Genomic DNA, 21593 nt, shown 5'->3' with positions numbered 1-21593 from the left:
CTCCCACCACCCAAATGCACTTTACCGCCCATTGGGACTGATGCCAGTAATGTTCCCAATTACGGCAACTGGTCGCATCACTATAGGATAAGAGTCGGATTTCGTTTTCGTACCATGATTTTGGGCTGGCACCTGCGCCGAGCTCCCTTAGTAATGTCGTGTGATAACGGCTTGAAACGGCGAGATTACAACCGGTGCAGGGGTCTCCGTCCCGTAAAACCTGGCAGGCCTTCCAGTACGTTCCGAGTCCATTGCTGGGTGGGAACCCGGCAGGAGTAGGATCAGATGTCTTTTCCTGACTTGCGCCGGTCGGGGGTGTCATAGTTGCCCATAAGGCGCTATGGCAGCCGCCCCTAGCCATGGCCTCACTGCTCCGGCATAGACTACCTTGGGACCATTTAGGCGACTACTCCATTATGGATAAGGATAGCGGCTGGTAGGGGGACCCAATAAACAAAAATGTTGAACTCAAAAACAAAAGAGACGGGTGCGGAGGGGTTACCAAATCCCTTCGCACGAGGTGGCATCCAGCGGTCTCCGCAGAAGAAGGCGGAGACGGATGCGGCGAAGTCTGGAGGTGGAAAAACGGCGAATCCGTCGGTGTCCACACCAGACATCTCGGTAGACGGTCCCTTGCTAGTCAAGGCCGTCGAAAGGTGTATGGACACGCGGCCAAGAGTGGCGGCGCTGTCTGAACAACTCGATGCCATAATCGAGTTCTTGGCGAACAGGCGAAACATCGCTGGCGACCTGAAGCAGAGCCTCCTCCTGCTTCGGAGCACCATTGATGAAGCCAGAAAGGAGCACGAAGAACTCGTAGCTCGGGTGAAGGCGGCCGAGAAAGCGGCCAGGACCGGGAGGGCGACTGCATCTAAAGAGGTGCAGACAGACGCCCCCTCGTTCGCGTCGGTCTGCTCCACGGGGCAGGTCGCTAAGCGAACGAGGCAGTCCCCGGGGGAAACGGCCCCCGGGAACACCAAGAAACGATTGGTCGTGCTACTCCCACGGGAACACACGCCAACCGGTTCAAGGTCCACCGCGGAAAAGGCACAGGTGGAGGCTACGGGCAACCCTTGGACTACCGTAGAGGGTAGGAAGCGTCGGGAAGGTGCGACGCGACATGATGGCGGAGCGGCCAGAGGACCAAAAAAGGTCAAAAAGGCGCGGAGTAGGGGTGATGCCCTCATACTCAAGACGGATGGGTCGAAGTACTCAGAAGTCTTGAAGAAGATGAGGGGGGAAACCCAGCTCAAGGATCTGGGGGCGGATGTGCGGAGTATCCGCCGATCTCGCACTGGCGAGATGATACTTGAGCTCCGGAAGGACGCCAAGAACAAGGGGGCTACCTACAAAACGGTAGCTGAAAAGGTCCTAGGGAAGGAGGTGCAAGTGCGGGCACTCACCTCAGAAGTGACTCTCCAGCTTAAAAACCTGGACGAAATCACTGAGGGGTGCGACATTGCACAAGCCCTAAAAGCGAAGTGCGGGGTGGAGGTGGCTAAGGAGTCAATCCACCTCCGCAAAGGTCCGGCGGGGACCCAGATAGCTACCTTCCGACTACCGTCGGCGGACGCTAACCTGGCCCTGAAAGAGGGCAAATTGAAGGTCGGCTGGTCTGTATGTCCTCTGGGCATACTACAGCAACCAGACATTTGCTTCCGGTGCTTTGAGGGCGGACATAAGTCCTGGACCTGCAAGGGGCCCGATAGGAGCCAGCTGTGCAGGCGATGTGGAGGTGCAGGCCATAAAGCAAAGGACTGTGTGGAGTCTCCCAAGTGCATGGTATGTTCCGGGAAACGGGACGCCAAACACTTTATGGGAGGCCCCAGGTGCCCAGCCGGTAAGCCGGCTGCGAAACCACGGGCGTAAGGGTGACGCAACTGAACCTGAACCATTGCTTCGCGGCTTAGCAGCTGCTACACCAAGCAGCCACTGAGTCGTTGTCGGACATCGCCGTCATATCGGATCCCTACCGCATCCCTCCCGGAAACGGTAACTGGGTTGCGGATAGGTCCAGTTTGGCGGCCATATGTACGACGAGCAAGTTCCCGGTTCAGGAGGTTGTCTCAACCTCAGAAGAAGGGTACGTAGTTGCTAAGGTAAACGGAGTGTTCTACTGCAGTTGCTATGCTCCGCCACGTTGGTCTACCGAAAGGTTCACCCAGATGGTCGACCTCCTATCCATGGAGCTAACGGGCCTAACGCCGTTGGTGGTGGCGGGCGACTTCAACGCTTGGGCTGTTGAGTGGGGAAGTCGCTTCACGAACCAGAGGGGCCAGATCCTGTTGGGGGCTTTTGCAAAGCTCAACCTAGATCTGGCCAACGATGGGAACAAAAGTACATTTAGCAGAAATGGTGCGGAGTCGATCATCGACGTGACGTTCTCCAGCCCAGGACTGATCAAGAACTGGAGGGTAGACGATGGCTACACTAATAGCGACCACCAGGCGGTCTGTTATAGTGTAGACAACAACGAGAGGCGGCAAGCGACGGGTAGAGCCAACACTCCGACCGTTCGCGGGTGGAAGACATCGCACTTTGATGCCGAGGTATTCGAAGAGGCAATGAGAAGGGAGCGCGAGGGGGGCAGTTGGCTCCGCCCGACTGCTGACCAACTAGTTGCTATGCTATCGCGGGCGTGCGACGCCACCATGCCTAGGACTCGCCAACCTAGGAATGGAAAGCCACCGGTTTACTGGTGGACGGACGCGATAGCCGACCTTCGCAGTGCGTGCCTCCGTGCAAGACGGAGGATGCAGCGTGCGCGAAACGAAGAAGAGAGGACAGAGCGCCGCGCAGCATTCAGTTCGGCAAGATCGATGCTAAAGAGTGCTATAAAGGCCAGCAAGAGGGCCTGCTTCGATAGGCTATGTGCGAGTGCCAATACAAATCCGTGGGGTGACGCCTACAGGATCGTAATGGCCAAGACTAAAGGCGCGCTGGCGCCTGCAGAGCGATCACCAGCGATGCTGGAGCGTATCATCGAGGGACTCTTTCCACGCCACGAGCCAAGTCCTTGGCCTCCGGCAGTCGAGTCTCACGTCCGACGTTCCAGTATCTCAGACATAGACCAGAGATGGTCGGCCAACCTGCCGAGCATCCAATCCGTGAGCGACGACAGCCGTGTCGAGGCAGGGAAGGAGGCAAGGGTTACGAATGAGGAACTCATCGTGATCGCCAAATCCCTAAAGGTGAGCAAGGTACCGAGACCGGATGGTATCCCTAACCTGGCGATCAGGCTGGCGATAAAAACGGCCCCCGGGCTGTTCAGGGCAGTCATGCAGAGGTGCCTGGATGACTGTCTCTTTCCGGACAGGTGGAAGCGGCAGAGACTGGTCTTATTGCCGAAGGCTGGGAAACCGCCAGGGGACCCATCGGCATATAGGCCTATCTGCCTGCTGGACACCGCGGGCAAGGTGCTTGAGAGGATCATCCTCAACAGACTGGTGAGGTACACGGAGGGTGTACACGGTCTGGCAAGTAACCAGTTCGGCTTCCGGAAGGGCAGGTCCACGCTGGACGCAATCTCTTCCGTCATCAAGACGGCGGAGGTAGCAATCCAGCGCAAGAGAAGGGGAATACGCTACTGCGCAATCGTCACGCTCGACGTGAAGAATGCGTTCAATAGTGCCAGTTGGGACTCCATAGCGCTCGCGCTCAGGAGCATCCATGTACCGGTGTCGCTGTACAAGATTCTGGAAAATTATTTCCAGAATCGAGTACTTGTTTACGACACGGAGGAGGGTCAGAAGTGCGTCCCAATTACCGCAGGAGTTCCGCAAGGTTCTATCCTGGGCCCGGTGTTGTGGAATGTCATGTATGACGGAGTGTTGAAACTCAAGTTCCCTGTAGGGGTTGTGATCGTCGGCTTTGCATACGACATAACGCTGGAGGTTTACGGCGAGTCTATCGAGGAGGTCGAGTTGATGGCCGCGCACTGTATACGCAAGGTCGAGGACTGGATGCGCTCCAGGAAACTGGAGCTCGCGCATCATAAGACGGAGGTCACGGTTGTGAACAACCGTAAATCGGAGCAACAGGCGGTGGTCAGAGTCGGAGACTGCACCATCACCTCGAAGCGATCCCTGAAGCTCTTGGGGGTCATGGTGGACGACAAGCTCACGTTCGGGAGTCACGTCGACTATGCCTGTAAGAGGGCCTCATCGGCTATTGCAGCACTATCTCGTATGATGTCCAATAGCTCAGCGGTCTATGGCAGCAAGCGAAGACTTCTTGCCAGCGTGGTTTCGTCCATACTTAGGTATGGTGGGCCAGTGTGGTCCAGAGCGCTAGGTACTAACAGTTACCGTGGTAAACTGGAAAGTACCTACAGGCTCATGTGCCTGAGAGTTGCGAGTGCGTATCGTACGGTGTCATACGATGCAATCTGTGTCTTGTCCGGCATGATGCCTATCAGCATCGCCATCAAGGAGGACAGAGAGTGTTTCGACCAACGTGACACAAGGGGCATACGAGGTACCAGAAGGTCATTCTCGATGCTCCGCTGGCAGCGGGAATGGTCCAACTCCACAAAGGGCAGATGGACGCACCGACTCATACCGGAGATATCCGGCTGGGTCGGGAGACGACATGGTGAAGTGAACTTCCACCTGATACAAATCCTGTCAGGCCATGGTTGTTTCAGGCAATATCTGCACAGGTTCGGACACGCGGTGTCCCCCATGTGTCCCGAGTGCGTGGGGGAGGAGGAGACTGCTGAGCATGTCTTCTTCGTATGCCCCCGTTTCGCAAGAGCGAGGAGCAACATGATGGCTGTGAGCGGGCCTGGCACTACTCCGGACAATCTAGTCCGGAGGATGTGCGACGACCCGGACATCTGGAACGCGGTCTGTGCGGCCGCCTCTCAGATTGTTCTGGAGCTGCAACGTGTGTGGCGGGTCAACCACCAACACGCCAGTGGTAGCTAATTACCAGTCTCCAGGTAGTTAGCTAGGAGGTTATAAGAGTAAAGAGGGTGCATCACGCACAAAAGCCACTCCCCGATGTAATACTTAACCGTCGTTCCGGGAAGACCAGGGCTGGAGACTGGAGGGGTTTTAGTGGGTCGGGGCAGGGATCAGTAGGTGTCTGGGCGAGTGTAACTACTCCAGCATCTCTCCCCTAGTCTCATCCCCACACCCTGAGTTCTCTTCTCAGGTGTCTGTTTGCAGATTTCCCCGCCACCTTTAAAAAAAAAAAAAAAAAAAAAAACCCAGTCCTGGTGGGATTCTTTGATTATCAGTCGACCCTTGCATCGAACTAGTTTGCCGTCTGCATTCGCCTTCGCTCAAATAATCCATTTTGATTGCAACGGATTAGGTTCCGGTGGAAAGGCCATACGTTGTTTTTCTTCATAAAAAGAAATGTGTCGTCTATGGCCTCTAAAAACGTCTCTGGCGGATCTAATGAGAGGCATCTGCCAGAAGTTGCTCTGAACGCAGTAAAGTAATCAAACAACGGGGAGTATGCGCTATTGTCTGCCATGCTTTGTCAGTTCTGGCTATTTATCAAGCATCATTTGCTTCAAACGTCATTTGCTTCAGTTGGCCGTATTGCCAACTGTTGCAAATCAGGTGTTTATTGGTCTTCGAACATGATATCCGCGATATCATGTAGCCGAGGTAATATGGGATGACAGCTCGATTGTATGGAATATCAAGTGATATGGCCTCAATAGCACGAATCGCCTGAGGTTAGGTGATATGCGGTGTAGTGTGAAAGGGGTACATTACTTGCTTTACTTTTACTTTTACGAAGACAGACCGATTATCGATCCAATACCGAATCCAGAATACGTCGCCATGTCACTCGGTCTTGGGCTGCTATCCTCCAATCTCCCCTAACACCTATTTCGCGGGCATCCTCGTCGACAGCAAACATCCAACAGGTGCGAGGCCCACCTCGAAGTCGACGGCCTCTATCGGGATTTCTGCTAAATATAGTCTTCGCTGGTCGTTCTTCCGGCATTCTAGCTACATGCCCAGCCCACTGCAACCAGCCGTGTTTTATCCGCTTAACTATATCCGCCGAATTGTACATCTGGTACACTTCATGGTTCATGCGTCTGCGCCAAACACCATTTCCTAGTTTACCGCCAAGGATTGAACGCAAAACCCTACGCTCAAAAACACCAAGAGCTCGCCGATCGGCCTCTTTCAACGTCCATGCTTCATGGCCGTAGAGGACCACGGGAAGAATTAGTGTTTTGTAGAGTGCAAGTTTAGTACGGGTTTGCAGACTACGGGACCTCAGCTGGTTACGCAATCCGTAGAAGGCCCTGTTTGCAGCTGCTATCCGCCTTTTTATCTCACGGCTAACCTCGTTGTCACATGTCACTAGTGTACCCGGGTAAATACATTAGTCGACTACTTCAAAAGTTTCCCCATCTAACACCACCTCAGCACCAAAATCCGTCGGACTACCACGCTCTCTACCAGCCATCATGTATTTCGTTTTGGCAGAGTTAATGATGAGCCCTACTCTCACAGCTTCCCTCCTGAGAGATCCGAAGGCCTCTTCCACAGCTCTACTGTTGATACCAATGATGTCGATATCGTCCGCAAAACTGAGAAGCATGTGAGACTTCGTAATGATGGTGCCGCTTCTTTGCACGCCGGCCCTCCGTATAGCACCACCCAATGCGATGTTGAACAATATGTTTGACAGCCCGTCTCCCTGCTTCAAACCATCTACGGTCACGAAGGAGTCCGATATCTCACCGACTATCCTGACGCATGATGTAGAGCCTTCAAAGGTGGCACGTATCAGCCTAACTAGTTTTGTTGGGAAACCATGTTCGACCATAATTCGCCATAACTCATTTCTCTTAACTGTATCGTAGGCTACCTTGAAGTCAACGAACAGATGGTGGGTCTCGAAATTTATGGAGGATCTGACGCAGGGTAAACATTTGGTCCGTAGTGGAGTGTCCCCCTCGAAAACCACATTGGTAATCGCCAACAAAGGTCTCCGACAACGGCCTCAGCCATTCGATAATTACTACAGTCCAGGCGGTGGCCTTTTTTGTAGATTGGACATATGAGACCCTCCAACCAGTCCGAGGGCAATTCTTCATCGGACCACATTCTCAGCATGATCCGGTGTAAAGCACGATACAGCTGTTCGCTCCCCACTTTAAAAAGTTCGGCTGGAATGCCATCCTTACCAGCTGCCTTGCAGTTCTTCAACTCTTGCACTGCTTTTTTAACCTCGTCCATGGATGGTGGGTCCACAGCTTTGCCATCATTCTCAATCACCATCCTACTCCTTCCGACTACGCTGTTTTCTTCACCATTCAACAGCACACTAAGATGTTCCTGCCAACGCCTGGCCACTTCCGTTCTATCGGTAATCAGGTTCCCCTCCCTATCGTTGCACATGACAGGGGCTGACACGTTCCGGTTCCTGATTCCATTGATCTTTTTGTAGAAGCTTCTCGCATCGTGCTTAGAGAAGCAACCTTCCGCCTCCGCAAGAATCCGCTCCCAATGCTGTCGTTTCTTCCGGCGATGGAGTCTTTTTTCAGCAGCTCTAGCTTCCCGGTATCTTCCTACGCTCTGACGAGTCACAGCCGTGGCTAACATGTGAACTCTGGCGCGGTTCTTTTCATCCGTCGCTCGCTGGCACTCAGCGTCAAACCACTCATTGGACGTGGCTGTCACAGATGTACCCAACACTCCTCCCGCTGTGGTGCTGATTGCACTGTGGATACGCCTCCACTGTTCATTCAGACTACCTCCAACTTGATCCTCGATCCGCTCATCAACCTTCCGCAGGTACTCTGTAGCCACTTCTCCAGTTGATAGCAGCTGGATGTTCAACTGTATCCTCCTTGTCGTCCTGGATTTTAACACGTTGGAAACTGGGCGCGAATCTTGGATACCACGAGATAATGATCCGAGTCAACGTTTGGTCCTTTGAACGACCTCACGTCTGTAACGTCTGAAAAGTACCGACCATCATCAGAACATGGTCGATCTGGGAGCAGGCCTCTCCATTTGAGTGTCTCCAGGTGTGCTTACGTATATACCGGCTTGCAAAATAAGTGCTACAGATAGCCATACCTCTGGCTGCAGCGAAATTGACAAGCCTCAGGCCGTTGTGGTTCGTGGTAGAGTGGAGGCTTTCTCTACCAATCACGGGGTGGAAGAAGTTCTCCTGCCCGATCTGCGCATTTGCATCCCCGATGACGATTTTGATGTCGTGTCCTGGGAACTCATTATACGTTTTTTCCAGGAGCTCATAGAACTCCTCCTCCTCTTCATCAGGTTTATCGTTGGTTGGTGCGTACACGTTTATCAGGCTGTAGTTGAAAAATTTGCCCTTAATTCTCAACACACATATACGGTCACTGATCGGCCTCCATCTAATGACACGCTTCATCTGTTTCCCTATGAGCACGAAACCGACTCCCCTTTCTGCTTTTATGCCGCCACAGTAGTAGATATAATACTTGAATTAAGTGCCCGCAATAGGAAATACTGCCCGGAATTCGCGTTCTTCCGTTTTTGGCCACCTCACCTCCTTTATGGCAGCAACCTCGACATTCACCTTTTGCAGCTCTCTAGCCAGGATACCTGCACGTGTCGGTTCGAGTAGAGTCCTTGCATTCCAAGTACCGAGTTTCCAATAATCGTTGTCCTTTTTCGTACGCCTAGGTCAATGCCGATCATTCCGTTCCGTATTTATACCTGGATTGTCCGTAGTATTTTACCTTCGGTATGCTGCCTTACTAGGGCTGCGATACCTAGTCTCGCGACGGGGCTGCCGTCTTGGCTACGAAGCTCCTCTAAAGTGAGGTCAAACTGCAGTTAGATCTTTTGAGCAGCCCAACAGTTTCAACCTGGTTTGCTATTAATGAAATTTATTCTTTTTCATGACTTTCAATAACTAAAAGTGAAATGAAAACTCTTCAAATTTGTTTCGGGGTAACAACCACCTTTCCCAGTTGCCGTAGAATATTCTCGCGTTCGCGATCGTCGTTTGGCCGGCTTATTGTCTTGCTTATCGCCACGATTTGGAGTCACCAACCTCTTTGTAAGTCGACACTACGGCTCGTTTTTAAGTTTCTGTGGACTTCGGATTTCAATTTTCCCCTAATCCTGTCTTTCTAGCAGTCGACAAACGATCCTTAAACATTGTTTTTACGTTGGTGACAGTTGATTTGACCATTTAATAAGTGCGAATGGTTCGATTGATTAAGTGCGAATGGTTCGATGCGCGAGCAAAATTTTGATGCATTGCAAGAGAAGCGTCATATTCACAACTGAAAAGCAAATGTCAAAAGCAAACATAAGGCACACATCTTCAAAATAATTTGGAAGTTTTTTGACAGTGGTGTTCCCTTTACTTTTTCTTACTAGGGGGGTTTGTTAGTAGCTTAAAAATTTATAACAATTATTAGTAAATAATAACCTTGTGGGGCCAATCAGAAATGGTGATAACATCCTTCACTCTTTTTCTAACGGACGCACACAACTTTGAAATGCCGAAAAGTCAACCAAAGATTTAGTATTCATCATGGCATGAATGTCAAGTTATATAATTTTTTAATCATAACTAATGAAAACATCAAATTAAAAAAATTAGTAGAATTTGTTTGGCATTTTTCATAATTCGAATAATTAATATTTTATGCAATAAAATTCAAAAATGTTGACCAATATTTGAAATTGGGCATATTTCACCTGTTTACACTCAATTTTTTATTGATTTCGGCTGAAAAAGCTAAAAAATCAATATCCGAAATAGAAACTGTCAAATGATACTGATTAGTTAGGCAAAATTTACTAGTTCGAAAGTATTATACGGTCAGCACGGATTACTAAACAAACTGTGAAATTGGTTTGCAGAGAGGTTTAAGCTAGGAGTTAAAATTATGTTGATAGATTTTTTTTCTATTTTGCAGAAAAGTTATACACAAAAAAACTTTTATCAGCGTAACCAGCAATAATTGCACTAGAAATAGAGCAACAGCAATTTATCATTTTTTATTTACATTTATGAACCATGATTGCACCACTACTCCAAACCTAGTATACAAATTGCACAACAACGCTGTCACTGCGTTGATTGTCAACTACCCACTTTGGCTCTCATCTGCTTTGTGTGGTCGCAAACCAAATTACAGCCGGTGACCATTCAATGTACCGCAAGTTGTCTACTTATCCAATCGATCCATGGTTCCACTACACCGGGTCTCTCCAAACTAATTAAAAACTGACGAAAAACTGTTACCTATCGGCCGCAAATTCACATTCACTCCGTACTGTCCGGCCGCTCTGTCGCCGGTCGCTCACATCCGAAATTTCCCGTCATACAGCCATGAAAGCAGACAACAACAGCACCAGTAATACAGTCCACCTGCAGCCCCTCGGCTGCACAGACTGGCCGCACACAAAATTGGGCGGTCTTCCAAGGCTAGTGATTTATTATTAGTACAGCAATTATAGGCCTTCGAGTAATTACTCTCTTGTGGGGTACACCTGCTGAGTGCGGCCGGGCAGGGGTGAATAAAACTTCACGCGCGTGAGATTACGCGATGATACTCTTCTAAGTGCACTTTGCGCGTCAACTACACTTCTCTGTTTGTGCACTCCATGGATTTGCCTTTCGGTGAACGGCAAGTTGTTCCGCAAATTGGAGCGAAAATGGTCAAAATTGTGTACCTGATGTTAAATTTGGCAAAAATAACAAATGTGCTCGTTATTGAGTAATTAAAGATGGATTATAAGTATGAACAATTCGTTAAATTTACAATGTTGTTTCGTGACGAAACAACATCGTCTATCTATGCAAAAAAGCTTCGTGTTTTGAAAGTCGGAATCAAATGAATTCAGCAACCGGCAAGCTTGATGCTAAGAAAGACGTTAAATTCGACTTCGCTATTTCCATAGTTTTTGACTTTATGACTTTCACTTAAACGTGAGTTAGGGAAATAAAAATATTAGATAAATGCTTTGTTTGGCAAAGGCGAGTTGCTATGAAACTGGGCTGGATGTCGTAACAAAATTTATTACTAGCACAATAAATAACGATTATAAACCGAGTAGTTACTCAATCTGTTGATCATCTCCGGTAAAACTGTACTGAATAATTATTCCTTGCTTACATCTTGATCTGCAGAATAATCCCATCACCTACTATCGAGATTTTGCCAACAATACGGACGAGGAAGAGGACGCAGCCACAACGGACCGTGGAAGCGCAAACTTTGATGACGATGAAATCGAAATACCCATTTGGATCAGAGGAGAACCGCGGTTTGTGGCGGGAATCAACGATTTAACGACGTGCAGTAACATTATTCAGGCCCTGATCGAAGATGAGCTACAAAATGGAAGCTATAGAAATGCTAATGGTAAGAAATAAAAAAAAAACGCGAATATGAACAGTGACTCGAAAAGTTAAAATATATTTCAGAAACCTTTTTTTGTTACCCAAAGCCAGTGTACCATTTCATTATGAAACCTTTTTTGTTATATTTTTATCAAAGATGTAATTTATCAATCAATGCAGAAAAAATATTTTTTCTCAAATTCTGCTTTATACTATACTGCTGCAAATTAAATAATCAACAAAAATTTTCATGAACAGCAGCTTATTCAGATGTGATTCAGTTAAAACCCTCCAGACAGCTACTTCGAAAAATTTTACTAAAATAAATTGTTTGTTATGTCTCGTAGAAAGCTCTGTGTTTTGTTTTTAACTATAAAATCAACAAAAAGCTTTGAAAGTAATAAAACGTTCTTCTAGAAAAGATAGTTTCACTTCTGTTGAGCCTGAGACCATTAGCTAACAATGAGTTGTTTTTCGAGTAACACTAATTGAACTGAGAATGGGTATTCAAATTTCTATCCTAACAAGTAAAATGTTATTCGTTCCCAACAACAGCGACTCAATTATGCGTCACTAATAAAACCGCTCGGAACATGACTCACTTCAGCAAGAATTAATTACTTTTTTTTCTGCTTCCATTTTGCCCGGTACACTCTTCTGACTTTGAACGAAACACGCTAGATGTCGCAGTGTCGCGTGATGTCAACGATTACGTGATAACGGAACGATGGCGTGAGGTAGAGCAAGTGCTGAGCGGCGACACACGGATACTTTCCATCTGGAATGCATGGGGCGACGCCAAGAACGAGGTAGTTTGAGCTCAAATAACTACCTTACCACCCTTAAAATCTAACTAACTGCGGGAACCCCCGTTTGACGCCCTTACACCCACCTGTCCCCGTATCCGACTCGTGCTAGTAGCTTTTTCCTATGTAGCAACCAAATGTAGCTCATAAATATTTTTTGTCCAAATATGTAATGAAATGTCACCGTTTCTTTGTTCGTGTCCCCTCTATTTTCAGGTACAATTTCGCCTCAAAATCAATAAAGCTAACCTGGAAAACGCCAAATCAAGCAAGGTTTGTATTTCTTTAGCCTTTCATTTTTTTCCACATTCATTACCAACCAACCGTTCCAATTATACTTTTTATTATTCGTTTTTTTCACGTCTTGTTTTTCTTTCTTATCTAGGAGCATAAATCTAAAAAGCAGAAGGAAAAAATTGGACTCATAAATCGCATGATGAGAAAAGTGCTCAAACAGGGTGAGGCCATCCAGAACCACCTTTCGATGATAAGGTATGGCACCGGATTTTTTTATATACACCTACCCTTATGTAGCTTTCTGATAGAGCTTGTGGCAAGCCTCTCGTATATTCTGTTGCGCTAGCAGTTTGATTTTTATGGGTATATTCTAGACATTAACGAGGCAACTCATCCTGTAATTGGTTAATACCCTATGATGTAACCTGACAGTTTAAAACAATTGTTTATCGATCAAGTTTATTCTGTTTTCAATTTCACATCTGTCTACTCGTTTGATTGCAATTTTAAAGACGCTTTCCTGTCTACACGTAAAAATTGGACGGTGCGAGTCCAAAAACAATATTGTGCAAAATTAAAACGAGTTTTGGCAAGGTTGGAAACTTGCATTACGAATAAGTCTTATTTATGACATAATTTCTGACAAGTATATAATTATGCTTTTATTGAGATTGAGATCGGTTAGGATTACTACAGGAACAAAATTTTCAGCAGTAGTGTTTGTACTTGCACTGGTGAAGGATTTCAAAAACAGGTTAAATTTGTTGTCTTCTATTTATACTTCACGCTTATTTTGGTGTTGTAGCGACTCACATCACAGTTGAAAACAATGCTGGAATGAAAAATACAAAGCACTGAATTTATCAGTAAGCAATACGCGATTATTTCCACTAATCTAAGTTTGCGATTACTGAAACTAAACAAAACTACATGCCGCTTTTATAAGTGGCAAAAATGGAATCTATTATCGTTCCAATGAGAATAAAAGAGAGGTGAGGAGGAGAATGAAATTTTCTAGTATTAGTAAATGCTTCAAATGTAAACAACTAGATGAACTCAATGGGAAACCCAAATAACTACGTCACTATTTGGCATCAACTATGGGCAGAGGAGGATGAGCAGAGGGGCGAGTGCAAGTGTTAGTAAGTTTCCTCCTCACCTCTCTTTTATACTCATTGGTATCGTTCCTCAAAAAGAAGTGACATTTAATTGATGTACATTTACCGATACGCCAGCTGAACTGGAGCCCAAAAAGTTGCGTTCTTGGTGTCTGAAGATTTAGCAAAGTCTAAAAATAAGCTAAAACATTATTATTTTTCATCATAATTCATGCTTTAGAAACAAACCAAGATAATCGCCAAGATAAGAATTCATACAAAATTCAAGACTAAACTGAAAACCCGAACATTAGAATTCACTAAATAGCAAAATAATAAAAAAGAACATATCTGCTTTTCTTCGATTTCATAACATCCTAATATTACAGACAATTTGTATTACAAACCAACCAGCCTAAGCAATTTATTCTATTCCGCTACATGTACAAGACATAAAACTAACGCCGTATATTTCTCTTGCAGCCAGAAATCCGCCGAAAAGCGCAACCAGGATAAATTCCGCAAGTACGTCAAAAAGAACTATGGCAAATCGGTTATAATGGAAAACTTTCTCGAAGACGCAACCACGCTGTACGATATTTCCGTCCCAAATGAAGAGCCCGACGAAAATTGCAAGTGCCGAGACAATATTCGACGAGGAACATTCCCTAGCAATCTTTTCTCCACGAAAAAAGGCAAAGAAAACAAGCCACAGAAAACAAAACTGTACGAATCTAGCGATCAGCTAGAAGCTCTTAAGAACGAAGACGAACTACTGTTGGTCATTGAGCATACCTCCGACAGTGATAGTGGAATCTTCACCAATAATCAGCTGGGCCGGAAAAACAGCATGCCAAAGAAACCCAGTTTTGGATCAATGGTTGAAATTGACAAGCTAGCAAAGGAACCGACGGAGGAACTCTTGTTGGACAGTACGCCGAAACGAAAGTATCGGTCCAAGCGACGTTCCGATTCATGGAAAAATCGCAACGCTAACCGCCGTAAGCTAGAATACGACAGTGACGACGTCACGCCACCGATCGATGACTTCGAAAACGTTAATCTCGAGTTGCGCAAAGGCACTTTCAATCGAACCTCGTTCCGATTCGATTTAATACGCCAGGAAATATCTACCAAAATGCATGAAATGCAGCTACTGTTGGAGCAGGAGGACGATCTGCTTCGTCGTTTGAAGTTAAAAAGTGCCAAATTTCAAGCAGAAAATCAAATTTACCGTTCACACATAGGTCTCGACTTTCACGTAGAGCGCTTGCAAGAATCCATCGACAATTGCGCCAAAGAGATTATTGAAATCGAACAAGAACTGTTGCGAACGAAGGCCGAAATTGAAGAAAAATCGCCTCTAATCGACAACCTAAAATCGATGTTAGAGGTACAGGAAGCCGAACAATTCCGTGGATACTATTCTTCGTACTCACCATCTGGCTCTACTGCCGACAGTTTGGATTCATCGGCCGGTATGGGAGCGATGGCCCTACCGGATTGTGGCAGCACCGAAACGTCATCGAAAACTAGCCTGTCCTCCACACGAAACCACAGAGAAACTGAGTTCGTTGACAATATCTATGAATTTTGTGATAATAATCAGAGTTTTGTGGTATAACCGAACATTGCTTTGAAACCGAGTATATGGCTCTACTCTTGCCCAAAAAAAGAAAACCGTTACTACGCGTAAATAGTGCTCAAAATTGTTTATGTATATTTAAAAATATATATATTTTAACTGTTATTCTACACATTTATATTACGCATATTAAATGAAGTTTACTTATGAATAAAAATTTATCAAATAAACTCACCATTTTCATTCTATAGGAAAGAAAGGTTCATTATACTGACCATTGATATATGATGGCCATGATTTGAAAAGTGCAGTCAAATATGCATGAGGCTCCATTTAACTACAACGGGTGAAGTTCTGGTAGACAGTTCTAAAAAAAATAGTGAAAGTGTATACTCACTTAATATTTTAGTTATTCTGAATATTACAGTTTTCTCCATCATTATAATAAATCGCAAAACCTGCTCCTTTCATACCTTAACCGAGACTCGAACAAAACTGATAGTGAAGCACTCGTATTTTGATGGTTTTGTCTCTCGGAATTTTGGTAAAAACTTCTTTTGTTCGACGAGATCTCGGTTAAATGATATCAGAGTATCATATCAGTACCAGAGGATATCTGATTAGGCTCTTATTTCCATGTACAATTTCATGTCATCGGCATATATCAATACTTTGACACGATAAAACACAAAGGTAACACCGCAGAAACACCAATAACAAATTAAATAAAAAGCAAAGGGCCCTAAATGGGAGCCCAGTGGAACTCCAGATGAATGTTTGTGTCCTATTTTTCAACTAAGATTCAGTCTATTTAAGAAGGCCTGACTCAAATCCTGCTATATTGAGTTTGCAAATTAGCATGGGAAACTACAAAATGAAAATGACACAACAGTAATTTCATTCTCCCAAGTTGAAACTGAAATTGAAAGTTGAGTGTTGACAGTCCCTTGCGATGTCACAAGGCACAAATCCTCCACATGTGAGGGGAACGTGCCGTTATAAGCCATGGCTTTTTAGCCGACCTACCTGATACCTGATACCCTTGCGATGTCGCTATAAAGGGATACGACTGTAAGTCCGGAGTGATTTGCGATAAGGGCGCAACTGGCAAAAGATAAACATTGGGGAATATCAGTTTAAAAATTTGCAAGTACATTTTCAAATCGTAATTTCGAAGGAAGTGTCTAACATAACATCAATACCAAAAATCGACGTAAAATATACCTGGCTTATAGTTTCCTAACAATACTACATTAAATTTGTGCATTTATGGCTTAAATCTGCACTTTTCTTCTAACCTTTTTCTGTTGAGCCTCAAAGCATTCTGACAACGAGATACGCCCATCTTTCTTTCGCCTTGTTTTTATTTTTTCTCCAGTTGCGCCCCGTTAAATGCGCCTTTATTTTGATAACAAAAGTTGATCCGCCCTTTACTGTCACCTGTTTACGAAATATTTCGCAAATAAGCCCGTTGCTTCAAAACAATGTAAAGGGCCTAGTTCCAAAGTATCTTTTGTTCTGGGTAAACTGCTTTATCGCCCTTTACTAAAAGCTTGATTTAAATAATTTTATCGATTTATACAAAAAAAAGGATTCTTACCATGAATTTCGTAAGTCTTTTTGAAACCAATAGTGTAATAAAACCATTTGTTTACATTTTGTTAGTTGAGCCCTAATCGCGAATCACTCCGGAAGTGTTCTACTGATCATTTGTCCAGCTGTTAAAAATATAGCATTGCCAACAAAACAACGTTTTGTTTATGTTTAACTAACTAACCTGGAGACTGGCAGTTAGCTAGCACTGGCGTTTCGGTGGTCAACCTGTCGCCTGCTTTGCAACTCTAGGACTATTTGAGAGGCGGCTGCACAAACCGCCCTCCAGATGTTCAAGGCTTCACACAGTGTTTGGCCCGCTCATAACCATCATTTCGCTCCGCGTACGCGCAAAACGAGACATACGAAAAAGACATGCTCAGCAGTCTCTTCCGCATCCACGCGCTCGGGGCACATGGGAGACCCCGCATGCCCGAACCTGTATAGATACTGCCTGAAGCAACCATGACCTGACAGGATCTGTGTCAGGTGGAAGTTAACATCTCCATGGCGTCTCCCGACCCACCCGGATACCACCGGAATAAGTCAGTGCGTCCATCTACCTTTCCTGGAATTGCACCATTCCTGCTGCCATCTGATCATCGATAGTGATCTTCTGGTACCTCGTATGCCCCTTGTGTCACGTTGGTCGAAGCATTCTATGACACTGTACGGAACGGACTCGGAACCCTCAAGCACATGAGCCTGTAGTCATTTTTCAGTTTACCACGATAACTGCTCTGATTAGCGACCGCACAACCGTTGCCTCCGTCTTATGGTGCGTTAACTCCAGTTTCCTGTACTGCATCCAGTCTTCGACCTTGCGTATACAGTGCGCGGCCGTCAACTCGACTTCCTCGATCGACTCGCCGTAGACCTACCGGGTACTTGAGTTTCAACACCCCGTCATACATGACATTCCACAACACTGATCCCAGGATAGAACCTTGCGGAACTCCTGCGGTGATTGGGACGCACTCCTGACCCACCTCCGTGTTGTAAACAAGTACTCGGTTCTGGAAGTAATTTTCCAGAATCTTGTACAACGGCACCGGTACATGGATGCTCCTGAGCGCAAGCGCTATGGAGTCCCAACTGGCGCTATTGAACGCATTCTTCACGTCAAGCGTGACGATTACGCAATAGCGTATGCCCCTTCTCTCGCGCTGGAGTGCTACCTCCGCCGTCTTGGTGACGGAGAGGATAGCATCCAGCGTAGACCTGCCCTTCCGGTAACCGAATTGGTTACTTCCCTTGCCAAACCGTTTACACCCTCCGTGTAACTCACCAGTCTGTTGAGGATAATCCTCTCAAGCACCTTGCCCGCAGTGTCCAGCAAGCAGATAGGCCTGTATACCGGTGGGTCCCCTGGTGGTTTCCCAGTTTTCGGCAGTAAGACCAAACTCTGCCACTTCCACCTGTCCGGGAAGAGGCAGTCATCCAGGCACTTTTGCATGACTGCCCGAAACAGCCCGGGGGCCAATTAAATCGCCAGCCTGATTGCCAGGTTAGAGATTCCATCCGGTCCCCGTGCCTTGCTCACCTTTAGGGAGTTGGCGATCACGATGAGTTCCTCATTCGTAACCCTAACCTCTTCCTCAATCTCGACACGGCTGTCGTCGCTCTCGGATTGGATGTTCGGCAGGTCTGTGTCTGAGATACTGAATCGTCGGACGTGAGACTGAACTGCCGGAGACCAAGGACTAGGCTCGTGGCGTGGAAAGAGTCCCCCGATGATACGCTCCAGCATCGCTGGTGATCGCTCTGCAGGCGCCAGCGCGCCTTTGGTCTTGACCATCACGGTCGTATAGGCGTTACCCCACGGGTTCGTATTGGCACTCGCCCATAGCTTATCTAAGCAGGCCTTCTTGCTTACCTTAACCGCACTCTTTAGCGCCGATCATGCAGAATCGAATGCTGCGCGGCGCTCGATCCTCTGTTCGTCTGTTCGCGCACGCTTCATCCTTCGTCTTGCACGGAGGCACGCACTGCGGAGGTCTGCTATCGCATTGGTCCACCAGTAAGCCGGTGGCTTCCCATTTCTAGGTTGGCGGATCCTAGGCATGGTGGCGTCAGTCGCACGCCTGCGATAGTACGGCAACTAGTTGGTCAGCAGTCGGGCGGAGCCAACTACCTGCGTTGCACTATCTACTCACTGCTTCTTCGAATACCTCGGCATCGAAATGCGATGTCTTCCAGCTGCGGACGGTGTGAGTGTTGGTTCTACCCGTTACTTGCCGCCTCGCGTTGTTTTCTACACTATAGCAAACCGACTGGTGGTCACTATTGGTGTAGCCATCGTTTACTCTCCAGTTCGTGATCAGTCCTGGGCTGAAGAACGTCACATCAATGATCGACTCCGCACCATTTCTGCTAAATGTACACTTGGTCCCAACGTTGGCCAGATCTAAGTTGAGCTTTGCCAAAGCCTCCAACAGGATCTGATCCCATTGGTTCATAGAGCGACTTCCCCACTCAACAGCCAAAGCGTTGAAATCACCCGCCTTCACCAACGGCGTTAGGCCCGTTAGCTCCATGGATAACTGGTCGACCATTTGAGTGAACCTTTTGGTAGACATAGACACTGCAGTAGAACATTCATAGACACTGCAGTAGAACATTCCGTTCACCTTGGCAACCGCGTACTCTTCGTTTGAGGTGGAAACAACCTTCTGAACCGGGAGCCTGCTCGTCGTCCATACGGCCGCCATACTAGACTTATCCGCAATTCAGTTACCGTTTCTGGTAGCAGCAGGAGCACTCATATAACTAAAGGTTACAAGTGGAGCTGCATTATTCATAAGTACAGTCGTCGTTCGATAACTGCAACATGTTCACATTACAGTTATCGAATGCCGTTCGATAACTGCAACACTTGACACATGCCAAAATTTAGAGGGGGGTCCGTCACTACCATTTTTGTTTTCAATGATGTCGAAATGTATTTTTTAATGGAATAGTGGCAAAAAATAGCAGAAAACTAAAATAGGCAAGCTTTTCGATTAATCAATTTGATATTCATATTTCCGCATCATAACTTATTGCGTTTTAGTAACTGTGGTGATTTTTTTTCCTGTCCATCTTGGAGTTCGTAGCAATCACGTCCGCGCGCTGTAAATCTCGTCGAATGAATCTCTAACGTCTCACGAATCTTTGATTTCCACACGCACACTCTGGCAACCAAGGAAGAGAACATTCTCTATTTTCCTCTCTCTCTCTCTAGCATCAAAACTTTAGATTATCGATCGTTGAGCACACGCACACACAGCTGGCGGACTAGGAAAGAAACAAACCAATACACACGGTATCTGTAGCTTATGTAGTGCGAGCAAATCACATTGAAAGCGGAGGGATTCAACGTAATAAATAACCGTGTGTGCATATGTTACAAGTATTTAGCTCCACTCTTAGAAATTCTTTCGGTAACAATGATATATGTATATACACCGTTTTTGTATGTTGATTTTATTTGTTATTCGGTTACATCGTCTCATCTCCCACATTCTTTCCCTTGTCTACTATCAACAAAAAATTTTGTAGATGAATTGGTCATCAAATCTCGTCGGTTTTCTCAAGTTACCTCGCTGACGTAAAGTTCTCATTCCAGATCCTTCGTCAGGTCTAGTCGAGACGTCCTCAGCATGTAGTTCTTGAGTCATCGTGCCGTGGTCGTTCTGGTCGTTCCAAGTAGGCACTTCCAGATTTTCTCGTTCGATGCCTTCATCAGCCTCTGTTTGAGTATTATCGGATGATTTCTCTAACTCCGACATCTTCGGTTCAAGTTCTATATCAGGAGCTCTTTTACGTCTCGCACGTTTCTGGCATATTGTACACCGCCCTTACTAAGCAGAACGACTTTCGGACCATCCCTTGCAATAACCGTGTATCGGTCCGAAGCAAAGGTAGGATCGGTTTTCGACCGTCTTTGCTGAGCCATTAGGACAACATCCCCGACTCTGATGTCTGATCTTCTTGCCCCATGCCTTGTATCCTCATAGCGATTACTTACTAGCTTTGCTTCACAGTCTCGGTCTCGTATGTCCGTGCGGTCCCATATTTTGGGAGAGGACGCATTCCAAAGACTCGGAAATGTGCCACGGTATTTCCACCCGACGAGCATCTCAAACGGTGTAACACCTAAGCGTGAATGTGAAACTAAGGTGTTATGATTGTGAACGTATCTTTGTAGGGCACTCTTCCAATTTTCACCATCAATTCTTGAGGCTGCCATCGCCTTGATGATGCCTTGATTCTGGCGCTCTACCAAACCATTAGTCTGTGGACATAAGGGAATGGATTTCCGGACTCTGATTCCTTTATTCTCCCAATGCGAAATGAATGCTGAGCTTTGAAATGGAGGCCCGTTGTCGCTCTGTAGCACCAAAGGTCGACCCCATGGTTGGAAAACCTGGTTCAAAACGGCGTTAGTACTCTCCGCGTCTGTATTTTGCATTTCGATCACTACAAGATATCGCGAGTACGTGTCCACAATTACCAGAAACTCGCCACTTCCAAACCCAGGAATACAGAGGAAATCTATCTGGATAACTTCCCACGGACCCTCAGGTAGATCTCGGCTGGATAGTGGAACCGGAGGGTTCTTTCGTGCCAGTACTGCACACGTCTTACAATTTTTAACAAACTGAATGACCTCTTTGGACATGCCCGGCCACCAAAAGAATTCTCGCATTATTCTTTTCATTGTGACTTCTCCAACGTGCCCCCCGTGAGCTGAAGCCATTGCTCTGATTCTCAGACCCTGGGGTAGCACAGTCCTATCATCTTTGAAGACGAGAGGGCCGAGGAAGTGACTTTTTCTGTGCTTCGAACTTTCGCAAACGATCTGGCCAACGATTCGATTGTACTGCCAACCTAACGCCAATCAGCTCTTCGTCTTGAGCAGCGAACTTCTCGATCTCCTCCCAAGACATTTCCATG

General features: G+C 46.5%; 2 protein-coding genes across 3 annotated transcripts in view; one reads left to right on the top strand and one right to left on the bottom strand.

The window, feature by feature from the left end:
• LOC129723886 (ras association domain-containing protein 10) overlaps nucleotides 1-15257 on the top strand; it is a 48967-nt gene extending 33710 nt beyond the window's left edge. The window contains exons 3-7 of one of the 2 annotated variants that reach the window (XM_055678371.1): nucleotides 11125-11359; nucleotides 12019-12146; nucleotides 12360-12416; nucleotides 12529-12635; nucleotides 13961-15257. In XM_055678371.1, the coding sequence (XP_055534346.1) occupies nucleotides 11125-11359; nucleotides 12019-12146; nucleotides 12360-12416; nucleotides 12529-12635; nucleotides 13961-15101 (1668 nt within the window). In that variant the 3' untranslated portion in view covers nucleotides 15102-15257. The remainder of the gene's footprint in view (nucleotides 1-11124; nucleotides 11360-12018; nucleotides 12147-12359; nucleotides 12417-12528; nucleotides 12636-13960) is intronic. The other variant, XM_055678370.1, reaches the window with a different exon arrangement.
• Nucleotides 15258-20439: 5182 nt separating this feature from the next.
• On the bottom strand, nucleotides 20440-21357 carry LOC129719719 (uncharacterized protein K02A2.6-like). Its single transcript, XM_055671116.1, has one exon. The coding sequence runs from the start codon at nucleotides 21355-21357 to the stop codon at nucleotides 20440-20442; it is 918 nt and encodes a 305-aa protein (XP_055527091.1).
• Nucleotides 21358-21593: the final 236 nt, after the last annotated feature.

The sequence above is a fragment of the Wyeomyia smithii genome, chromosome 2 (assembly GCF_029784165.1).
Source record: "Wyeomyia smithii strain HCP4-BCI-WySm-NY-G18 chromosome 2, ASM2978416v1, whole genome shotgun sequence".
In the NCBI taxonomy this organism is placed as follows: domain Eukaryota; kingdom Metazoa; phylum Arthropoda; class Insecta; order Diptera; family Culicidae; genus Wyeomyia; species Wyeomyia smithii.
This window is presented reverse-complemented; position numbering and strand designations above follow the sequence as displayed.